Here is a 21,828-nt window from a genome sequence, read left to right as displayed (position 1 = left end):
TTGACAGGAAAAAGCAAAGGAAGAGAGGATGCTTCGCATGTGGGGAGAAGGGCCACTTCAGGGACAACTGTCCAAATATGGCCAAACCTAAAAAGGAGAGGAGCAAAGGCAAGGCGCTAACAAGTGTTAGAACTTGGAATGATTCTTCAAGTGAAGATGAACCTCCAAGGACGCGTAGCCACCGGTCCTCATCACGCTCATCACGGTCATCACACAAATGCCTTATGGCAAGAGGTAACAAAAGCATTCCATCCTCTAGTGATGAAAGTAGTAGTGATGATGAAGGTGAGGGAAAGCCCTCTGTAGATGAGCTTGCAGAAGCTGTAGAATTTTTCCAGGATGTTTGCACTAAGCAAAAAGCTCAACTTAAAACTTTGAAAAATAAGTTGATTAGCTCCCAAAATGATTATAAAGGTTTGCTAGAAAAATTTGAAACTTTTGCAAACTTAAATAGTGAGCTATCAACTAAAATTGAGCTATTAGAATCTAGTGCTCCATCCACTGCTACCGATGATAGCCTTATTAAAAAGAATGAAAAACTTAAGGCTAAGTTAGCTAGCTCCCAAGAAGCTATTGAAAATTTGCTAGAGAAAATGGAAATTCTTAGCATACACAATAATGAGCTAACTACTAAGCTAGAAAACATTGGTAGCACCCCAGCAGCATCTTTAGTTGAAATACCTGAAATAATTAAGAAAGATGCTTCTACTTCCTGCTTTGATTTAACTGATGATTCTAACTCCTGCAACCAAGTCGTTGTTGAGAATATTGTTTTAGAGAAATGTTCGGATGAGGTTGCAAAGGAAAATGAACAATTAAAGCAAGAAGTGGCTCGCCTTGGAAAGGCTTTGTATGACAAGAAAGGCAAAGCCAAACAAATCCAACCTCCACAGGATAACACCACTGCGGGAGTGAACAAGCCTGTAGAGGGAGAAACTGTGATTTGTAGGCTATGCCACATGGAAGGCCACAAGTCTTTCCAATGCAAGGTGATGACCAGGGATAATTAAAGGCAAAAGCTCAAGCAAAAGCCATCAAGCAAAATCTCCAGCACCTACATTAAAAAGGTGGATAAAAAGACAGCTACACCATACTTAATCAAAAAGAAGAAGAATGGAAAGGTGATAGCAATCAAGGCCAACAAGCAAGCCAACAAAGGAAAGGGGGGCCAAACGCATCTGGGTGCCAAAGGAAATAATTTCAACCATGAAGAGCACCAAGAAGGTTTGGATTCCGAAAGGGAAGTGAGTGGACCGAAGGTCTTCGGGAAATTTGGAGACTTGGCAAATTTGGATGTATATCATGGGATACATCATATTGGATCAAGTTTATTGCCAAGTGGGTTAGTGAAAATTTTGGACCCAAATTTCCCACCCATGACTAAGGTAACTAGTTTCATTGTATTTCTCGTTTTTAGATATGCGTATCTATTTATCTTTTATCTAGTTTACCTTTCTTGCCTAGTATTACATTTGTTATGTACTTTTGTTCAAAATCATGCATACTAGGTAAATCATATGGTAGGATTGCTAGTTTTTAAATTCATATACTTAAGCAAACCTACATGGCTTAAAATGTTTAGTTAAAGCACAACACATAGCTTTTATATCACTCTATAGTAAATGATGCAATAATTGAAAATTTTGATTCCTACAAAGTGTATCATTTAACTTATATGTGCCAAAGTTTGGATTATGGATAATTTGCCCCTCTTGATATCAAATCAAAGTGCATGTCTCCTACAAGTATTCAAAACTTGTATGCACACCTTTAGGGGGAGGTTACTCTATAATCTAACACTTTGAGACTAACACCTTTTCAAGTCTATTTCATGTGATAGTCTCATTGTAAGGAAAATGAAGTCCCCGGAGAAAGACAACAATCTTCCACTGCAAAATCTCCAAGAACTCTCATGTCTCTCAAGCTCGCCATTGATCTTCAATTGGTATCTTTTGAGACTACATTCAGTATCATTTACATGTCTTCTCCTAAATTTGATTAGACTATATTTCATATCATATGCTTCCATGTTGCAAAAATGCATAAGTAGTTAACTCATATTCTGTTACCTATGCATAAGGGAAGTTAGTCTTTTCAAATCATGTCTTGCACCTCTAATTTTTCACATGCTTTTTCCTAAGTAGAGCATCTCTGTCAGGGGGAGTATTTCTTCATCTCTAAAGGGGGAGAAAAACTATTTCTAAAAGAGAATACTCATTTAGGGGGAGTAATCTTTTAAGGACTCCTACAAGTGGTATCATTCACATGGCTTAATTTAATATCCTTCTAGTGATATCTTTTGATACAATTCTTGTTGAGGGCAAGCTTTTATTTACTTCCTACATGCTTTTAATGTCTTCCTTTTCGGTGGTTGATGCCAAAGGGGGAGAAGTTTAGGGACCAAAGCAATGAAAACTATATCAAACACCAAACACCACCAATTTTAAATTTTATATCTACAAATGGTTTTTTAAGTGGTTTTGGTTATTTGGTCCAAAAATAGGAAGTAAGTGAATTATGGAGTTAGGGGGAGGCTTAAGTCCATAATTTCACATTGTGGGGACAATCATGCATCTTAGCAAGTAAATTGCATATTTTCATTCAAATACTTGTATTATTTGCTTGCTTTGGTTGTGTTGTCATCAATCACCAAAAAGGGGGAGATTGTAAGGAAAATGGACCCCGGGCCATTTGGCTAATTGAGTTTTGGTGTTTGATGAACAACACAATCCGTGAACTAATAAGTTTTCTAGTGTTTGTGTTTGTTCACAGGATGCAAAGAGAATTGGACCAAGGCAATGAGGATGCAACACCTCAAAAGAAGACATAAAAAAAGATACATAGGAGTCCAATACTCAAGAACAAAGAAGCCCGAAGAAATCAGCGAAGAATTCTAAGATAAGGGCTGTCAGCCAGCGCCTGGTGGCGCACCGGACATTGGTGTCCGGTGTGCACCAGACTGTCCGGTGAGGCACCGGACAGTCTGCGCAGAGAGGCCGCAGTCAGGCGCTCTCTGGCTCTAGCACCGGACTGTCCGGTGTGCCAACGGGCAGACGGCAACGGTCGGATCCAACGGTCGACTGCTACAGGCGCCAACGGTCGGCTGACGTGGCGTGCACCGGACATCTACTGTGCAGTGTCCGGTGGTGCACCGGACTGTCCGGTGCACCCGACGACAGAAAGCTGCTGCTTTCTGTCCAACGGCTAGTTGGGGGTGTGGAGGCTATAAATACCACCCCAACCGGCCATTCTCAAGTGTGGGAGCCCAAGAAACATACCAAGGCATATTGTAGACATTTCCAAGTGCTCAAACACCCAAGTGCTTAATAGAATCACTCGGTGATTAGCGTAGGTGCTTTGTGAAGTGCTTAGGTTAGTTAGACCGCATTAGCGCTTGCTCTAGGTGAATCCTAGTTAGTTGAGTGAGTTTTGTAAAACCACACAACCCCTCGGCTCTTGCGTGAGTCGTTGTAATTGTATCGAGTGGGGCGAGAGTCTTGCGAGACCGTGACAACCGCGTTTGTGTCACGGCCGCCACCGTGTACCGGAGGGAACGAGGCCCGCGGCGTTTCGGCCGGAAGCTCGATAGTGGAGACGGCGGGGAGCGTCCGAGAGGAGCCGGAAGCGGAGCACCACTTGCGCGTGGAGAAGGCCCGTGGCTCTCTACGGAGTTACTCGACCGAGGTGCTTGGCCCTCGCGTGGGCTTCCCTTTGCGTAGGGGCACCAACGAGGATTAGTCGGGACCTTGCGTGGTTCCGGATACCTCGGTAAAAATACCGGCGTCATCCACGAGAGTTTGCTTCTCTACTTTTCTCTTTAAGTTTCCGCATTTATATTAAGCATTTAAGTTTCAATCTTGTATACATACTTATTTAGTGTAGATTGAAACTTAGCCATTGCGATAGAGATAGCAACACTTAGACAAAACCTAGTTTGCACTTTCTAGTTTGATTATTTGCATAGGTTTTGCTCTAGGGATTTAATTGTGGCCTAGTTTAGTTAAAGTTTTAGTAGTCCTAATTCACCCCCCCCTCTTAGGCGTCACCCGTTTCCTACACCCCCAAGAGAATTCGACATCATTCTTAAGCCGAAGAATAGGGGTAAACGCATCAATCTTCCCGGCTAGGTTAGAAATAAACCGTCGTAAATAATTCACCTTGCCGAGGAACCTCTGTACCTCGACTTTACAGGTCGGAGGCCCCACATTCCGAATAGACTTGATTCGGTTAGGGTCTATCTCTATACCATGTTCATGTATGACAAATCCTAAAAACTTACCAGCCGACACTCCAAAAGCATATTTACGTGGGTTCATTTTCAAACCATACTGACGCATTTTATCAAAGGCCTTGCGCAAATCAGCTATATGAGAACTAAACTCAGCCGATTTGACTACAATATCATCAATGTAAACTTCCACAGTGTTTCCTAACAATTCATGGAAGATCAAATTCATAGCCCTCTGATAAGTAGCACCAGCATTTTTCAGACCAAATGTCATGACAACCCACTCAAATAAACCAATGAAGCCTGGACATATAAAGGCCGTTTTAGACGCATCTTCTTCGGCCATGAAAATCTGATTATATCCGGCATTACCATCAAGGAAGCTAATAATTCTATTTCCTGATGCATTATTGATTAATGTGTCGGCTATGGGCATGAGATATTCGTCTTTAGGAGTTGCTCTATTTAAATTACGAAAATCGATGCATACTCTAAGTTTACCTGTCTCCTTCTTCTCCACCGGCACAATATTGGAGACCCACTCTGCGTATCTGCAAGGTCTGATAAAATCAGCTTCTAGCAGACGGTGGATTTCGTCCTTGATGCGTGGGAGAAGATCCGGACGAAATGTTCTAGCTCTTTGCTTGAAAGGTCTGAAACCAGATTTAATAGGCAGCCGATGCTCTACGATCTCTCGGCTTAATCCAGGCATCTCAGCATAATTCCAAGCAAAGCAATCTGAATATTCCTTCAATAGACCGATCATCTCATTTCTAGAATCGGTCTCCAGGGTCTTGTTTACAAAAGTCGGCCTTGGAGTTTTACCATCTCCTATGTCAATCTCCTCCAAAGGATCGGCCGATGTAAACTCCTGTCCTAGTTTATCAAGATCTCTGAATTCCTCTATCATGTCCCCCACAGAGGAATCAGATGATCTTTGTGTGATGGCGGACTTTCCGGTCTCGGGGACCGGATCATCTGTAATACCGTCTTTTCGCTGTGGTAGATGTTCGGTCTTAAAGTCCAAACTCTTTCGTGACCAAAGACTCATGAACTTTGTGTGTATTCATCATTTAACTTTATTTAGGATTTAGCCGATTCTCCATCGGCTCTAGCATTACAGGAATGAAACCTTTCTTATCTATACTTATGAATTGATAATCAGAAAAGTCTACTCCTGTGAGACATGTAGCAGTCTCATAAGTCCATAGTACAGGGGCATCGGCCACAGCGATGCAGGCCGATACATCAGCATGTACTTGTTCTATGTCATCGCCTACCCATTGTATCAGTATTTGATGTAATGTAGAAGGTATACATTGATTGGCGTGAATCCAATCTCTGCCTAGGATTAAACTGTAATTTCCTTCTACATCAGCGACGAAGAATGCAGCAGCAAGGGTCTTAGTCCCGATGGTTAATTCAACAAACGTGACTCCCTTGGCTTTGATCGAACTATCAGTTCCAACACCGCTGAGGGTCATGTTGGTCTTGACAAGTTCGTCATCTTGTTTACCTATTTTTCTGTATAATGAATAAGGCATTAGATTTACAGCCGCCCCTCCATCTACCAAAATCTTAGCAATCGGTATCCCATTAATGTGGCCGCGCACGAAGAGCGGCTTTAAATGATTTACCGATTCTTTTGGTTTAGTAAAGGCGGCTTCTTTAGGACCAAAATCAAACTGGGCAACAACAGGTTCATCGTCGCCGATAATAGTACAATCGGTAGAAAATGTAATAATATTTACATCCATACCTGGGCGTTCTGGAGAAGCCTCGTAGTCGACCAGGTCTTCTCCCAGCAGGTCGTCCTCTTCCATTGATGTTGTCGTGTCGTTGGAGGCTTCCTGGTGAACGGCGGACGGTCTGCGTGCGGGGGCCGGACGGTCCGCGCCTGGTGCAGGTTGTCCAGAGACTTCCTCGTGAACGGCGGACGGTCCGCGCACAGGGGCCGGACGGTCCGCGCCTCGTGCAGATTGACTTTCTATTTCTGTGGCCGTTTGTTTTTTCTCAACGGCCTTCGGTCTCCATTTCTTTTGCGGTGGCGGGTATAACGGATGTGTGTCATTAAATGTCTTTTCCGCCTCCTTCTCCTGGCTCTCCTTTGCTCTTAGGCACTGTAATTTTCTCTTTTGGGATCGTGTCAATCCCGCTGGGCACCATCGAGGCATGGAGTATTTTGGATCGGCTGTTTTGATGGTAGCCGTATCCTTTTCGGTTGTGTTGGCCGATTCGCCGAAAATCATCGGCCCTTTATTATCTTCTTGTATGACAACATCTGCAGTGCCTATTTTGATGATGTCCTTTTTTGTTTTTTGAGTTGCTGCAGGCATATGCCCCCCTGCCGGATTGGTCGGCCTAGGAGGCCGAGTAGTCCGGCAATCTTGTTGGGCCTGTGCCTGGTGACCGGATTCAGCAGCGCTCAACCGGTCTTGCACTGGTGGCGCCAACCTATCAAAAACGGATGTTTGGGGTGCCCCCCAGGCGGGGTACTGTGGCATTCCAAATGGATATGGTGGCATGCCCCACATTTGATTTGGGACATATGGTGGAGGTAAGTATGTGTATGGATATGGCATAGATGGATAAGGAGGTGGAGGGGTCCATGTCGGCATGTTAGGTCTCAATTGTACAATAGGACCTTTCATTTCTTCCGATTGGTGAGGTGGTCCAATCGGCCTGACCTGACGTTGCTCATGAATGGGTGAGCGGGGTCGCTTCGGCGGCCGGTCACTGGGGTCGGCCTTCTTTTTCACATATTTAGACAACAATTGATCGAAAGTCGGGCCAGGCTTGATCAGCCGACCAGCTGCTTTAAATGTATTTGTTTTCCACGTACCTATCTCTGGTCGTCGTGGTTTGAAGGTACGAGGTCGCTGCGAGTCCTGAGCACGGCCGGACCGTCCGCCAGAGTCCTCCGGACCGTCCGGAGAAGCGTCGGACCGTCCGCGTCGGGACGGCGGACTGTCCGTGATGCGCAGCACGGGTTCCCGCAACTGTCTCCCTGTCTGCGCTTGCCCCCCAGTGCTAGAGGCTGTGATGGTCACCTTCAGGGTCTCCCCTCCATCGGGAGTCTTCTCGGCCACCACTTTCCTGCAAGAAAACTTTACAATCCCCATCGGCCTTTTTAGCATTGCCGATGATTGTTTCCTTGCCTTTGCCTTTATCGGCTGTATTTGGCCGAACCAGGACTTTCTTGCCCTCGAAGTCAATCATGTTCATCGGAAAGGGCTCTGTATCCACCTGCATTTCCTGAAATTTCAATCGTCCTTCGTTAATGACCGATTGAATCTGTCGCCGAAATACATTACAATCATTAGTGGCATGAGAAAATGAGTTATGCCACTTGCAGTACGCACGACGTTTTAGCTCGTCGGCGGATGGAACAGTGTGATTTATTTTAATATTGCCATTTTTAAGTAACTCATCAAATATTTTATCACATTTACCAACATTAAATGTAAACTTTACCTCCTCTTGCCGTTTCTTTTGAACCGGCTGTAAGGAAGCACAAGCCGAAGATTTGGCCTGCTTTGGCCTAACCATTTCAGCAGCGTACACTTCTGCTGATTCGTCATCTGAGCTACTTTGGTCGCATTCTACTATGTGTATGTTGTGACGCATTGTTTTAGCAGTTTCTTTGCTCCGGCTTTCGCAAGCCAAAGCTCTCTGGTGTAACTGTGCTAGTGTAAAAAATTGGATGCCTTCTAATCTTTCTTTTAAATAATATCGCAGACCATTAAAGCCTAATCCTACTAGCTGTTTCTCTGCTAAATGAATTTGAAAGCATCGGTTTCTTGTATCTCGGAATCTCCGGATGTAATCATTAACCGATTCATCTTTTGTCTGTCGCAACGACACTAAATCTACCAAATCCAACTCATAGTCACCGGAGAAAAAATGATCATGAAATTTTTGTTCTAGATCCCCCCATGATGAAATGGAATTAGGAGGTAAAGTGGCATACCATGCAAACGCGGTTCCTGTTAGCGATAATGAAAATAAACGTACGCGAAATGCCTCTGTGTCGGCCAATTCTCCCAATTGTGCTAAGAACTGGCCTATATGTTCGCGTGTGTTTTTCCCTTGATCACCTGAAAATTTTGCGAATTCGGGTATCCTGGTTCCCTGTGGGTATGGGTGGTGATCAAATCGGCTGTCATAAGGTTTTCGGTATGATTGCCCCCCAGGGACCATGCTTACTCCGAGCTTATCTCGGAACGCCCCGGCTATTTCTTCCCTTACTATATCAATGGCAGCCGGTGCGAGACCACCGACTCTCTGGTCAAACATAGGTGGGGTTGGCTGGATATTAGCATGTTGTCTTTCCCCCCATTGGTTTGAGTTAAGTGGTGCATTTTCATTTGCCCTATATGGGTCATAGGTTTGATCGTTTCTTTCCGGCCTCCTGGGTGGGGCCGGAAAGCTTTCCTGGGTTCTGGATCTTGAATTAATGGGTTGATGCATTGTATAGTGCGATGGGAAGTGCTGCTGGGACGGGTGAGGATTCCGGTAACAATCCTCCTCAAAAAGGTCATGTGCGGACTGTCCGGACATTGGCCCAGACCGTCCGTGATTATGTGCGGACCGTCCGTTGTTGTACGCGGACGGTCCGACTGGGTAGTTTAGATTCTGTGTCGTGTGTGGTGGTTCGGGCGCATATCTAGGTAACTCATTGAAAATCGGCCCGACTGTTGTTGGTCCGGACGGTCCGCGCTCACGTGCGGACGGTCCGGGCATGTGCAGATCGACTAATTTGCTGCCGATTTGCGGTTGCTCAGGGTATGTGTCCATCGGCATCCCATAAAGGGGTTGTGACTGGTCGTGACAACCTGTAGCCGATGTGTTACGCGTGTTACCTCCTAACTCAACCTCGTGCGAAGGAAAATTTGTGATACTAGATTTATCAAATGCACGTACTAGTCTCTTAAGATCGCTTTGCATACCCCCTATGATGTTCTGCATTTGTTCACGCTGATCTTCTACATAATTTCTAAGAGATTGCAGATTGTTGGTATTACTTACATTGGAGATATCTGGCGTGGGTTGGAGCGAAGCCGGATCCGTCGCCCGATGTCAGACGACCTTGTTGTTCCTGTCCACTTTGAAGTTGGCCAAGAACTTTGTTTTCGCCTCCTGGATCATCCGCTCCTTGTGCTCCTCGAACTGGAGCTGTTCGTCAGCCGGCAAGGTTTCCCAAGTCGGCTCTATGATGTTGCTTGGAGAAATATCAGAGCTATCCCTTGAACCGGCCATTGAGGGCCGATTTGATGAGCTTAGATATGTATGTCCCCAGCGGAGTCGCCAAAAAGTATGTTGACGCCTTTTCGGAGCGCCAAACACCCAATCAAGAACCGTGGCGGTGCCCTCTGCATAGGGGCGGACGGTCTGCGCGCAGGGGCCGGACGATCCGCGGCCTGGTGCGAGGCGCGGTGGTGCTCTCTGCGCAAGGGCGGACTGTCCGCGGCCTGGGGCCGGACGGTCCGCGGCCTGGTGCGCGGCTAGGGCTCCTGCCTGACGACCGGACGGTCCGCGCCCTGGGGCCGGACGGTCCGCGCGTACGCAGGGACGGCGGAAGATCGCCGACGGCGCCTGGATCTCGCTCCCGGGAGGGACCCCGTCGGGGAGTAGAGATCCTAGGTGGTGTCTAGGCTCGGGCTGGCCGACCTAGACTCCTCTAATCGACGTAGAGCCGAAGAGAGACGAAGAATTTGGGGATTGGATAGCTAAACCTAAACTAGACTAGAACTACTCCTAGGATAAAATGCGAAATAGAAGTTGTATTGATTCGATTGATAATTACAAATCGGCCGTAGACCTCTCTTTATATAGAGGAAGGGGGTTGGACCCTTTACACGACTGGATTCCGGGTTAATTCCACAAATCTAGCCAACAAACATAGCACAAAACTCGGAACCCTAAACTACTCTGCGCATGCGCGGACCGTCCGGCCCACAGGTGCGGACTGTCCGGACCGCGGACCGTCCGGCCTCAGGGCCGGACCGTCCGGCCGCTCAAAATGGTGCTCAACACCTAAATTCTATAAAATATACTTATTTTTAAATTATGGGGCATTTTTATAGGTCACGTTGTTGGAGATGCTCTTAGAACAGCAAGTACAAGGAAAGAAAGAATGACAAACCCTAGCATGTTTTTAGACCTACTACAAGCCTTGACGAAAGTGTGCTTATGATAAATGAGAAATTGCCACTATATCTTTAATTAATCATGACGTATGATACCATCAGTGCCAATTAGCCCAACTCAGTCATAACAATTGCTGACAAATGCTGACAACCTGCAACCAAACATTCCTATATACAGTCAATACAGCGCGGCTGAAATTTTCGAATTCCACTCATTCACGGAAGCACAGAGATGGGCTTTAGTTACCACAAATCCCCAGGATATCAGTTACTGACCCCGAGATCCATGCAAAACGTAGTACTAGTCCTTTACATTGCACGGCAAAATATAAAAACAATGAAAAAAAAGACCGGAGCTACATACTGTTAGATCTCCATGATTGTGATGGTAGCAGTACGGCGAGAGGGAACACTAATCTAAATCTAAATAAATAAAGCAGTATACAAAAGAATCAGATACCATACCATACCATACCCCCACAGGCCGTCACGGTTTCCATGGAGCCGGCGGCGGCGGAGGCGAAGGGAACATGGGCGGTACTGCAGAGAACATGGTGTTCTTGTCCACCCCGCCGTGGCCGTCACCCGACAAAGCTACCAATGCGGCGACTAGACCAGCGTTGCCCGCCAGCGTTGCTTCAGTGTAGTTGTAGTTCCTGCGGGCATCTTTGAACCCGTCATGGCGGTCGGGGCCAGCAACCATGGCACCTGCTATGGTATTAGGGTTTGGCTTCTTGGCGTCCCTCCACTTCCACCCTCCTTTGCAGCCATAGTGAACACCGTTCTTAGGGATCGAGGCGCCCCGGTGGTGAACATGCCTGGGGTAACGCTTTCCGAACCCAACCACGTAGCTCATCTTCAAAGGATTCTTTCCTAAGATGTAATCGATCTGATGGAAGTAGCTAGTTAATTAGTATATATCAGAAGTTAAACACTGCTGGAACGACACTGTTGTATTAAAATGCTGGCAGCCTACCTGAGTCCTTGCAAAACTGCGAAGAACCTCAACAGAGTAGAAATGGGGGCCACAATACCACCCAGGAGTATCCGCAGCCTCAAGATAGTCACTGAACACAGAAGCAAGGAATGCAGCGTTGACCACATACTGGAGGGGCCGTGGTTTCCCGTGATTTAGCTGGATCAGACCACCTGTAATGGAAGGAAGTTCAGTGAACTGTACAGTTAAAGCAGAAGTGACAGTATAGTACACTGACTGGATGCATAAATCACCTCTTGTTCTGTTGAAGGATTTAAAGACTGGAAGGTAGGAACACATGATAATGCTAGTTTGATTGTGGAACGTCCTCAAGATCTCTTCGTATGGATATCCAGGACTTAAGAAAAGCCTCAACCGACTTAGAAGAACCTGGAATGTAAGATAAATAAAAAGGATAAGTACTGTAAAACAAATGTCACACTATCATTCACTCAACAAGTAAACAAAATGCTACTTTCTCTCTATTTATTGAAGAAACTGGTGCAGATCTAATTAACTCCTTTGGGCCTTTGGGTAAAAAGGAGACAAAAACCAAGAGGGTACTGCTAACACAAGTACATGTATAGGCCCATACCACATCAGGGTTGGCATTCTGAATGAACTCTAGAACATCAAGGTGTTAAATATAGTATTGAAGTTCAAAGCATTGGTCCTGGCAGCAGAAGTTCAAAGCATTGGTCCTTAATCAAATTCAAACCGTTCCAAATGAAGGTTTCATGGTGAACATGACAGGGCACCATTCATGCTGAACGACATGAGGCTCATGATTTGATTGATATTTTACAAACAAAGACAATTACATGCTGAAAGAGTTTCCTGGCAGTTATTTTTTAAGGTCTATGCATTCCTATCCAATGGAACAAAACCAAACAACATAGAAAATGTGGCCACATCACCCTTAAAATATCAAGCAAACATGAGCCTGATGACCAATAACTGGAAACATACTTATAGTTTAACAATAGTTAGTACCTTAAAATATGACAGGGAGTTGGCTTGGACTAAATTCCTACTACAGCTGAGCGAGTAGATGTAATATTTAAATAATAATAATAATAACATTCAAGTAAAACAGGCATCTTGATGAGGACATGATCTCCGTGCATGCAACCATACTTGGAGAATCATATGGAAGTTGAAGAGATCGGCAAGGATGTCCAAACCGAAAAGGAGGCTCAAAGCTTATCCAGTTCAAGTCACCAAGGTGGAGGTTCAATCAAGTTCGTGACCACTTCGTAGTCCAGTAGCAGCACACACAAAGCTACGCATAGGACGCATATAGACTCCGTTTTCGACAATCCACATATTCATGGAAAGACAATTCGATAAGATAAGCAATGTCTTTAGTTTGATGTCAAAATTCGTCCCAAGTCAACACAAATAGCCAAAACTAAGTCAGGGTCCAGAATCTAGCAAGGTGCTACGGTATCGTCTTTTGCTCCGTTGTGTCGTGTATCACCTTAGAGACTATAGGGGCACGTTCAGAGGGGATGATGCTCAAGTCTCTATAAATAGCCACTGCCGCTGCTTTCGTTAGGATTTGGGTTTTGTTGCGTTCTTGTTTTTCTCATAAAACAAACATTCTTCGCTGCACTTACATCGCCAAGATCGACTGTTGTGAACCAAGGCCCTTGTTCTTCTTGATCCACCCAAACTGCTCTGTTTGCATGTGCACGACTAACACACAGATTAACTACCCAATTAAAATGATGAAAGGGTATTTTCTACAATAGTTTTAGTAAAGAATAAATTTAAGAAATAAGATGGATGATATTTTTTTGGATAATCTGTCATATTCATTAAATGACATGTTTTCTTTGTAGTAGATAAAAATGATATAAACGAGACGTTTGTATGCTTTAAATCACAATGGCTAAAAGGGTAGATAAATAGTATTGCAAGTCTATTTTATGCCTATATTATAATGTGAATTATCATTATGGTGTTGGGACTATTTACAGTATTATTTTATGCCTATATTATAACTTAATCTTCAAATTTAAGATCTATTGTGTTATTTTGTGCATATATATCAAATTACACTGCAGATTTGACAATTATTATCGAATTGTCAAATGGTTTTATTGATTGTGTATGATCTTTTTGGACGGCATACCCTATAAGATAAAGTCCTAGATCCGCCGCTGGCACCAGGCATCAACCATCAACCACATAAATGGAAGCAGGCAAGTACCAGGTATCAACAGTCAACCAAATAAATGCCAGCAGGCCAAACGTGAGGAATGTCCAAACATTTAATTAAGAAAGATAAGTTCAAAACATTTACCTGTGCACCAGTGAGCTTATTATCCCAGCTGAACACACCATAATCCGGTCCACCCCAGAAAGCGCCAGCATGCTTCGCAAGTTTAGGGTTTGTGGCTAGAGTCAAGTATGATGAATTGCCAGTTGCAAGGTACATCCATGAGCTACCCCACAGAAACTCATCCCAGTAACTAGTTGAATTGTAGAACTTTGCAGCATACGATCCACCTGCGCTATACCTCCCACGCCGGTCCCTTGCGAACTGGAAGAGAGTGGTAGCACCATGTACAAGCTTCTGTGAGTAAGCCTTGTTGTCCTTGAATACAATCGACGCTGCAGCTAATGCTGCAGCCATTTCAGCAGCAAGATCTGAACAAGTGTGGCACTCAACCACTGGACGTGGGTAGTCAATGTCCTCTGGCCTCATCCAACAATACCGATCATTGGGCTGTGTCGAACCAGGCGACGTCGCACCACCTCCCACCTGCACCACCTCCCCCACAATTCAGATTAGCAATGGCCTGGTAGCGACAGGCAAGAACAACTCCAAATTCATCCCCCCCCCCCCCCCCCCCCCCCCCCCCCCCCCCCCCCCCCCCCCCCCCCCCCCCCCCCCCCCCCCCCCCCCCCCCCCCCCCCCCCCCCCCCCCCCCCCCCCCCCCCCCCCCCCCCCCCCCCCCCTATTTGAGATGAAGCTTTTTACCTGCGCAATGACACGATCAATGCTATCGGCTGTGGAATTAAAGGTCTTCAAGAAGTAGTCTGACCCCCACTTGATAATGTCACGGACATGGCCAAGTTCCCCAACAGCGTCGTACTTGGCACTGTACTCAATGACGCTCCAGCTGAGGAGGGTCATGGAGAAGGCAGCTGGGAAATTGAACTTGACGGCGTCGCCGGCATCATAATACCCGCCAACCAGGCTTCGCCTGACTGCAGGGTCAGAAAGCCCGTCCTTCATGCAAGAGTTACCGCGCCAATGTATATTGTTGTGCTTCGGAAGCTTCCCAGCTGCAGCAAATTGAAGAGCGAAGATGTCAAAAAAAAATGTGACCTTTATATTCACAAATCACTTGGAGACGCTCGGTGTCACGGTATGGTACACCTGACATTGCAGGTATTCAACGGAGCAAAACTATAGGTAAAAGAACGCCTTAAATCCCGTCTTTTGAACCGTTACAAATCACTAGAAGAAATGCGAAAAATGACGAAACTTAACTAACTACTCACATCTCTGGGCATGGAAGAACATGAGCGCCTTGTGCAGCGCGACGGTGTAGTCGTCGGGCGGTGGCAGCGGGCGGTGCCGCCTGGGGATGGCCTTGGCGATCCCGGCCACGGCCCCCGCGAACACGGCGGCGGCGAGGAGCACGCCGAGCGTCCAGACGAAGAGCTTGCGGCTGACGAGGAGGCAGCCGATGTCGACGTACTTGTTCTTCTTGCGGGGCTGGTCGGCGGTCCCCGCCAGCAGCCAGCTCTGCTGCGTCTCGTCGAGCGTCCGCGACAGCGCGGCCCGGTCGATGTCCAGGTTGCGGCTGCGGTCGTCGTCCGTGGCCGAGTCGTGGCATATCTCCAGCGGGCCGCCCCAGGGATCCCTCCCGTACATGCTCATCTCGCCCCCTTCCAACAGGCTGGTACAGAGCCTCCCCTTCCTCTAGCTCCTCGTGAGACGGCGGGGAGGAGGTGGGAGGGATTTGCTGGAAGAGAGGCGGCCGGAGTAGTGAGCGGTGGCGGTGGGAAGGAAGGGTCCCAGTAGTAGTGGGACGGGACGGGATATCACGGATGGGGACGCATGTCTGCTGTACTGTACTGTACTTGGCTGCCGGCTTGTTTTGTTAACGGATAGATTTTGGAGTAGTGTGGTGTGGTGTTGGGTGTGTGGGGAACTGGGGATGGCGATGGATGCTAGTCTTGCTGACTACTGTACTGTACGCGATAATCTTTGTTTTGTTTTCTTGCCATGACCATGAGACCCCGGTCTTCCTCGTACGGGAACGGCCCATGCGGTGATTCCTTTCCTGCTCACATGCATGTTTGGTGCCGGGTCTTTGTTTTATGGGCTGTAAATGTACTAAAACATGTGTTTCGTCAGAGTTTTTAACACCTTCAGGATCCAGGGCGTGGCCAAATGGCAGATTATATATACACACACGGAGAGAGACATTCTTGTGTCGCTGGCATCCTAAAAATTATCATTTAAACACCCAGTTTGTGTTGTACGGTTTGTGCCACCCGGACCGGGCAGTCACAAGCTGTTGCATCTGGTACGTACTGTACAATACATGCCGTATGCCGAGTAGTACACACAACTACAGTCATCTGTTGCACCTGCAGGAGCGGGACACCTTGTTCTTTCCTGCATCCAACGCCTGGCGCCATTGCTTCCTCCCATCAACGCAACATCTGGAAGCCCCTCTTAGATTTGGTTTAGGTGAAACTGAGCTGGAACAAAGACGCCGAACGGAAGGAATCAGAACGTTTAGCTTAGCCTTAGCTATGGTAGAGATAGATGAGCCTGGTTGCCCAAGGGATTTGCTTACTTTATCTGCATGCATGCGCGGCGGCTTTGCGGAAAGCGGGCGCTTTGCCGTGCCGTCTCTACTTTCTATACGTACTAGTTTCTCCCCCACTATCTTGGTGTGCGTGCAATGCGAATCTGGCAACTGTACTGTACGTTGCGCCCAACTCAACCCCGCGGCTTGCCTATTCGTGGTAGATTTCCTTAGCTCTTTGGAACACAACGATTGCACTGCTCCTCCCGTACCGTGCGTGGCTGTCGCCGTCGAGTTGGCGTCGTGGCACGCACGATTGGTTAGCAGTATACTAACCAAACCCTTGCGGATCGATCGAGTGGCGATTATTTTTGGCATTCGGCTTTGGGCGAGAATTCAGAAATTACCACAAGACACAGTTCACACGGACCTTGATGTTTTTGTGAATTGCGAGCATTGCGGTGCAGCCGTGCAGCCTTGCGTGAAGGGCTGGCTGCGCGCGGACAGCTGGAGACAGGCAGCGGGGAGGCAAGAGAAGGCGCGCAGCAAAGGTTGTGACAGGCGGGAACCGCGGCGGCGTCACGCGGGCCACGGTAGTTCCAGTTCAACGCGGGCCACGAGCCGTAAAGGGCGCGCCGCTCCATGCACTTGGGCTATTGCTGCTGTCTATTACTGTCTTCACGTGAGTGAGAGACGCTCTCCGGCAGTAGAGAGAGGGTAGGGCCGCTCTCCTACCTACGAGGTGCAGATGCCCAATGCTGCATGGACAGAGGCTCCTACTCCTCTCCTCGCGCGGCGAACTTTAATTTCACTCACTGCGCGTTTGGATACCTACTAAATAAGACTTATTTAGTTTAAAATTTAACATTCCACCATTTTCCAAAGTTGAGATATAAGTCTATCTCAAATTCATGGGTGGAAGATAGAAAATGATTTTATGCATTAGTAGAATTTGTTTCTACTCTGTAAGTTACATGATATCTTTCGTCTCACTCCTCTATAATAAAAATATAGCACATAAATATCTCCGACATCTTGGGCAAGTTGAACCACTCTGAACCAATTCAACTGTTTTATAAACTTTAGACTATAATTTACTCGAAAAAGTATTTCGCGAGTCCTTATGAGAAGTGAAGTATAACTAAGTTAAAATGTGAAGATGAATATATAAGAGTTATTTCACTTCTAGATCCACACTACTAGAAAATCTATATGTCAATCTTGCAAGTAAGAATATCTTAAGTTAAAGACAAGCAAGAACACAAGACACAAGATTTAACCCGATGTTCGCCCACACCACAAAGGTGTCCTACTCCCTGTTGAGGAGCCCACAAAGGGCCAGGTCTTTTTCAACCATAATCCTCCAAAAGCCGACCACAAAGGTCAAGGCAATCTTTTCTTATCTTAGCTTAAAGAGCGGGTAATACAAACTTCTTGCGGTCGTCCACAAATTTGGAGACTCCCAAGCAACCTCAAACGATCTTGAAACCTATGGTTTCAAGAACACCAAAAATGCACAAGAGGTGTTTGCACAAGCTCAAGATTTTAAAAGAGATGAGAGAGGAAAACCAAATCGTGAGCACAAGCACAAACCTCACACCCAAGAGCTCCTCCAACAAGGTTGAATCTTGAGGAAGATTTTAAGTGCGAGAGAGAGGGGGAAGAGGAGTGCTTTGTCTCAAGTTAGGTGAGCAATAAATGTGTAAGTGTACAGCAGCATTGAAGAAGGGGGTGGAGGGTTCTATTTATAGCCACGGCTCAAAAACTAGTCGTTTGACCTGGAACCCCGCTGAAAACCGGTTGAACTGCCCCCTAGGGCGATTGAATCGCCCCCTGGCAGGTCAGCAGACTGTCTGCCAGACTGGCAGACTGACCTGCAGGCTGGTCAGGCTTGATAGGACCGGTTGAACCTGAAAGGGAAATGTGCCCTTGGGCCATTTCTAAGTATTTTGGTGATTGAGTGCCAACACAAGTGCTTAAATGTGAATTTATGCTCATGGATGGACAAAGTGCAAATCAAGAGTAAAGGTATGTTTCTAAGCCTTAGTACATTGGTTTTGTGTACTAATATACTTGTCTAAGTGTTAGAAACAGAAAGAAGAAGAAAAGAAAAGAGGTGAAAAAGACTTGACTGTGTACAGCCAAGACTCAGCTCAGTCTGGCACACCGGACTGTCCGGTGGTGCACCGGACAATGTCCGGTGCGCCAGGCTGACTCGGCGCAAAGAGGCCGCCCTCGGGAATTCGTCGACGACGTATGGCTATAATTCACCGGACTGTCCGGTCTGCACCGGACTGTCCGGTGAGCCAACGGTCGACCGCGCGATCTGCGCGGGACACGTGGCCGAGCCAACGGCTAGAAGGGGGCACCGGACTGTCCGGTGTGCACCGAACATGTCCGGTACGCCAACGGCTCCAAGTCTGCCAACGGTCGGCTTCGCTATTTAAGGAAGGAAATCGGGCACCGGACAGTGTCCGGTGTGCACCGGACTGTCCGGTGCACCCGACGACAGAAGGCAAGGTTGGCCTTCCAGATTTGCTCTCAACGGCTCCTAGCTGCTTTGGGGCTATAAAAGGGACCCCTAGGCGCATGGAGGAGAACACCAAGCAACCTTAGAGCATTCTTGATCATCCACACTCAGTCTTTGCGCATTCGTTTGTCATTCTCAGTGATTCGAGCTCCGTTCTAGTGAGAACCTTGAGATAGTCTTTTGAGCTCGATTCTTGGCCGTGTGTGTGCGCATTTTGCTGTGGATTTGTGTGTGTTGCTTCCCTCCCTTACTCCGTATTTCTTTGTGAATCTCAAGTGTAAGGGCGAGAGACTCCAAGTTGTGGAGATTCCTCGCAAACGGGATATTGAAAGGCAAAGCAAAACACCGTGGTATTCAAGTTGGTCTTTGGACCGCTTGAGAGGGGTTGATTGCAACCCTCGTCCGTTGGGACGCCACAACGTGGAGTAGGCAAGCGTTGGTCTTGGCCGAATCACGGGATAAACCACTGTGTTATTTCTGTGTTTGATCTCTTGTGGTATTGTGTTTTGTTGAGACTCCACTCTAGCCACTTGGCTATTATTGTGCTAACACTTAACAAGTTTTTGTGGCTATAAGTTTAAGTTTCACAGGATCACCTATTCACCCCCCCTCTAGGTGCTCTCAATTGGTATCAGAGCCGTTCTCTTCACAAAGGGACTAATCTGTCACACCCGGTTTTAGAAGGCAAACCGAATGCGAACCATGTACGTGCCAGGATCAGTTATTCACGTACACAGCAGTTACATAACATGGACATCATCACACAGTGCTCAAAATAGTATTAAAAGGGAATAATAGTTGATTACATCATACGTCTGAGACGTCCATATAGTTCTTACAATAAATCAAAGTGCGGAAAAGAAACGTAGATAAACGCGGCCTTCACAGGCAGCCGACTGGGGGTTGCCGCTAACTCACTCCTAGAACTCGTCGTAGTCTTGGAACTCCTGGAAGTCTCCTTCCACAGCTTCATCTTCGCCTGAGCAGTGGTTGCAATGCTGACAACCTGGGGATGGGGGGGTTTGGTGTGTAGAGCAAGGGTGAGTACACATCAACATACTCAGCAAGTATCCTGTTTGGCTGTAGTGGACTAGCTTTATGTGGGGATAAGTCAAGCAGTTGCTTTTAGTTGGTCAGATTATTACTTACTAGTAGAAAGCCAAGTTTTAGCATTACCCAAGTTATTAACCCGATGTACCCTTTCCAAACGGAAAGAATACCACTTACCAGCACCATAGTCATAACCAGAACCATCGATCTCATAACCACCTGTACCACAATGTCTCTGATGAAGTACCACTAATCACTGGAGCTCCCTTGGCCGCTCATAACCGCGAGCACGGCTGATATATCAGTTTTCAAACACTCTGCAGAGGTTGTGCACTTTACCCACAAGCCGTGATTCCCTCTTGCCTCGGGCCGATCAAACCCTTAAACACTACCAAGGTGAATAGGCAGGGTTTCACTACGTAGCCTTTACAAAGATTCCCCGGGGCTGTAGCCGCCCGTTAGGTTTCCTAAATGTACCGCACTCCTCCCCAAGGGACAAATCAACCTTGGCAGAGCGAGCCGCATACACCGAGCCCCATTGACGGCACGACGGCGAAGCGAACTACACCCCGGATCCTCTAATTATTCAGCTAAGGGCACCCCATTCCACCCTCATGGTTGCACTGTTTTCCCGGGCGGTCATCCATAGAACAGGTCCTTACGGAGAGGCACTCGAGAAACCGCTCGAGCCCCCTTGAAGACCACAAGCATAACATCATAATAAGAGAAGGGAAAACAGCGTATCATAGATAATTCTCATCATGTTCATTGATTAGAGTTGAGCAATAGCATAAAGCTAAACAATAATAATCCAACCCAAATAGGTAAACAAGGACATGGATAACAAAAGCTAGTCAATCCTTAGGTATAAAGGTGTAATGCGGGGGGTGAATTAAAGAATGAATAGGACAGAGATAGGTCAAAGGACACTTGCCTCCACCAACCGACTGCTACTCAGGGGCTTCTCCTGCGAGCTCCTCGGGCTCTTCGACCGGATCGTTCTCTATGCGATTGCAAGCATACATACATTCATCCATTCAAATTGGGAAACAAACAGTACATCATACAAGGGAACAGATAAAGTGAATATGCATCAAGTATGACATTCGATATCACATTCATTATGGTTAGAAAGAAACGGGAAAAGGTCTCGCAGGGGTTAAAGCTTATGCACTAATGATTAGTTACAATTGGTTCTAACAAAAGAATTTAGTTATATGCACTAATGGGAACCTAGTCGTTTTTAGTTGATCAACATTGAACTGGATAAACAATTGATTATATGAACCAATAGCGAAACGGAATTTCTAAATTAAATTTCCTATTTCAATATCATGAACAATGATTAACTTGCCTAAAATAAAACATATAACAGTAATGAAAGAAAATAAAATAAAATAAAAAAATAAAAAAAGGGGGGCGGTTGAACCGGCCAGGGGGCGGTTGAACCGGCCTAGGGCAGGGGCGGCGGGGCAGGGCGCGGGCGCGGGGCGGCCGAGCCGGGGCGCGCAGGGGCGGCCGAGCTGGGGCGCGCAGGGGCGGCCGAGCTGGGGCGGCCGAACCGCAGGGGGCTGGGCCGGCCAAGGCGGCGGCCGAACCGGCGGGGCGGGGCAGGGGGCGGCCGAGCCGGCCGAGGGGCGGCGGTTGGGCCGGGGAGGGGGAGAGGAGGGGAGAGGGAAGGGAGGAGAGGGGAGGGCTCACCGGAGACGGGGACGAGGCGGCCGAACCGGCGAGGGGCGGCGGCTAGGGCAGGGGGCGGCGACTAGGGAGAAAATGAGAGAAGGGAGGGAGAGGGAGAGGGGTTTTGGGAAAAAAAATAAAGGGAGGGGGGGCGGCATGGGCCAACTGGGCCCAAAGGGGCGCGCGGGGGCGGCTGGGCCGGCTGGGGCGGCCCACGCCGCGGGAGAGAGAAAGAGGAGGAGAGAGAGAAAGAAAAAGAAAAAGAAAGAAAAAGGTTTTCTTCTCCTTTTCGAAATCCGATCTTCCTAAATGAATGCACTTACATTTCTAAGCAATCAAAGAATGCATAGTTCGGCATGATGCATCAAACAACATAAAGTAATTTTAGGGTTTTTCTTTACACGGGAATTCCAAGCCAAACCCCGCTATAACTTTGG

At 47.1% G+C, this 21,828-nt stretch overlaps 1 protein-coding gene across 1 annotated transcript; it reads right to left on the bottom strand.

The window, feature by feature from the left end:
• Positions 1–10,527: 10,527 nt before the first annotated feature.
• Positions 10,528–15,398, bottom strand: LOC100281146 (endo-1,4-beta-glucanase). The gene is made up of 6 exons (NM_001154065.3): positions 14,870–15,398; positions 14,343–14,650; positions 13,662–14,123; positions 11,608–11,743; positions 11,354–11,526; positions 10,528–11,266 (listed from the first exon to the last, which is right to left on the bottom strand). The coding sequence occupies exons 1-6, from the start codon at positions 15,249–15,251 to the stop codon at positions 10,865–10,867; spliced, it is 1,863 nt and encodes a 620-aa protein (NP_001147537.1). The 5' UTR covers positions 15,252–15,398; the 3' UTR covers positions 10,528–10,864.
• Between the last annotated feature and the right edge of the window lie 6,430 nt (positions 15,399–21,828).

The sequence above is a fragment of the Zea mays genome, chromosome 9, assembly GCF_902167145.1.
Source record: "Zea mays cultivar B73 chromosome 9, Zm-B73-REFERENCE-NAM-5.0, whole genome shotgun sequence".
NCBI lineage: Eukaryota > Viridiplantae > Streptophyta > Magnoliopsida > Poales > Poaceae > Zea > Zea mays.
Note: the sequence above shows the minus strand (reverse complement) of the source record. Positions and strands in the feature narration are given on the sequence as shown.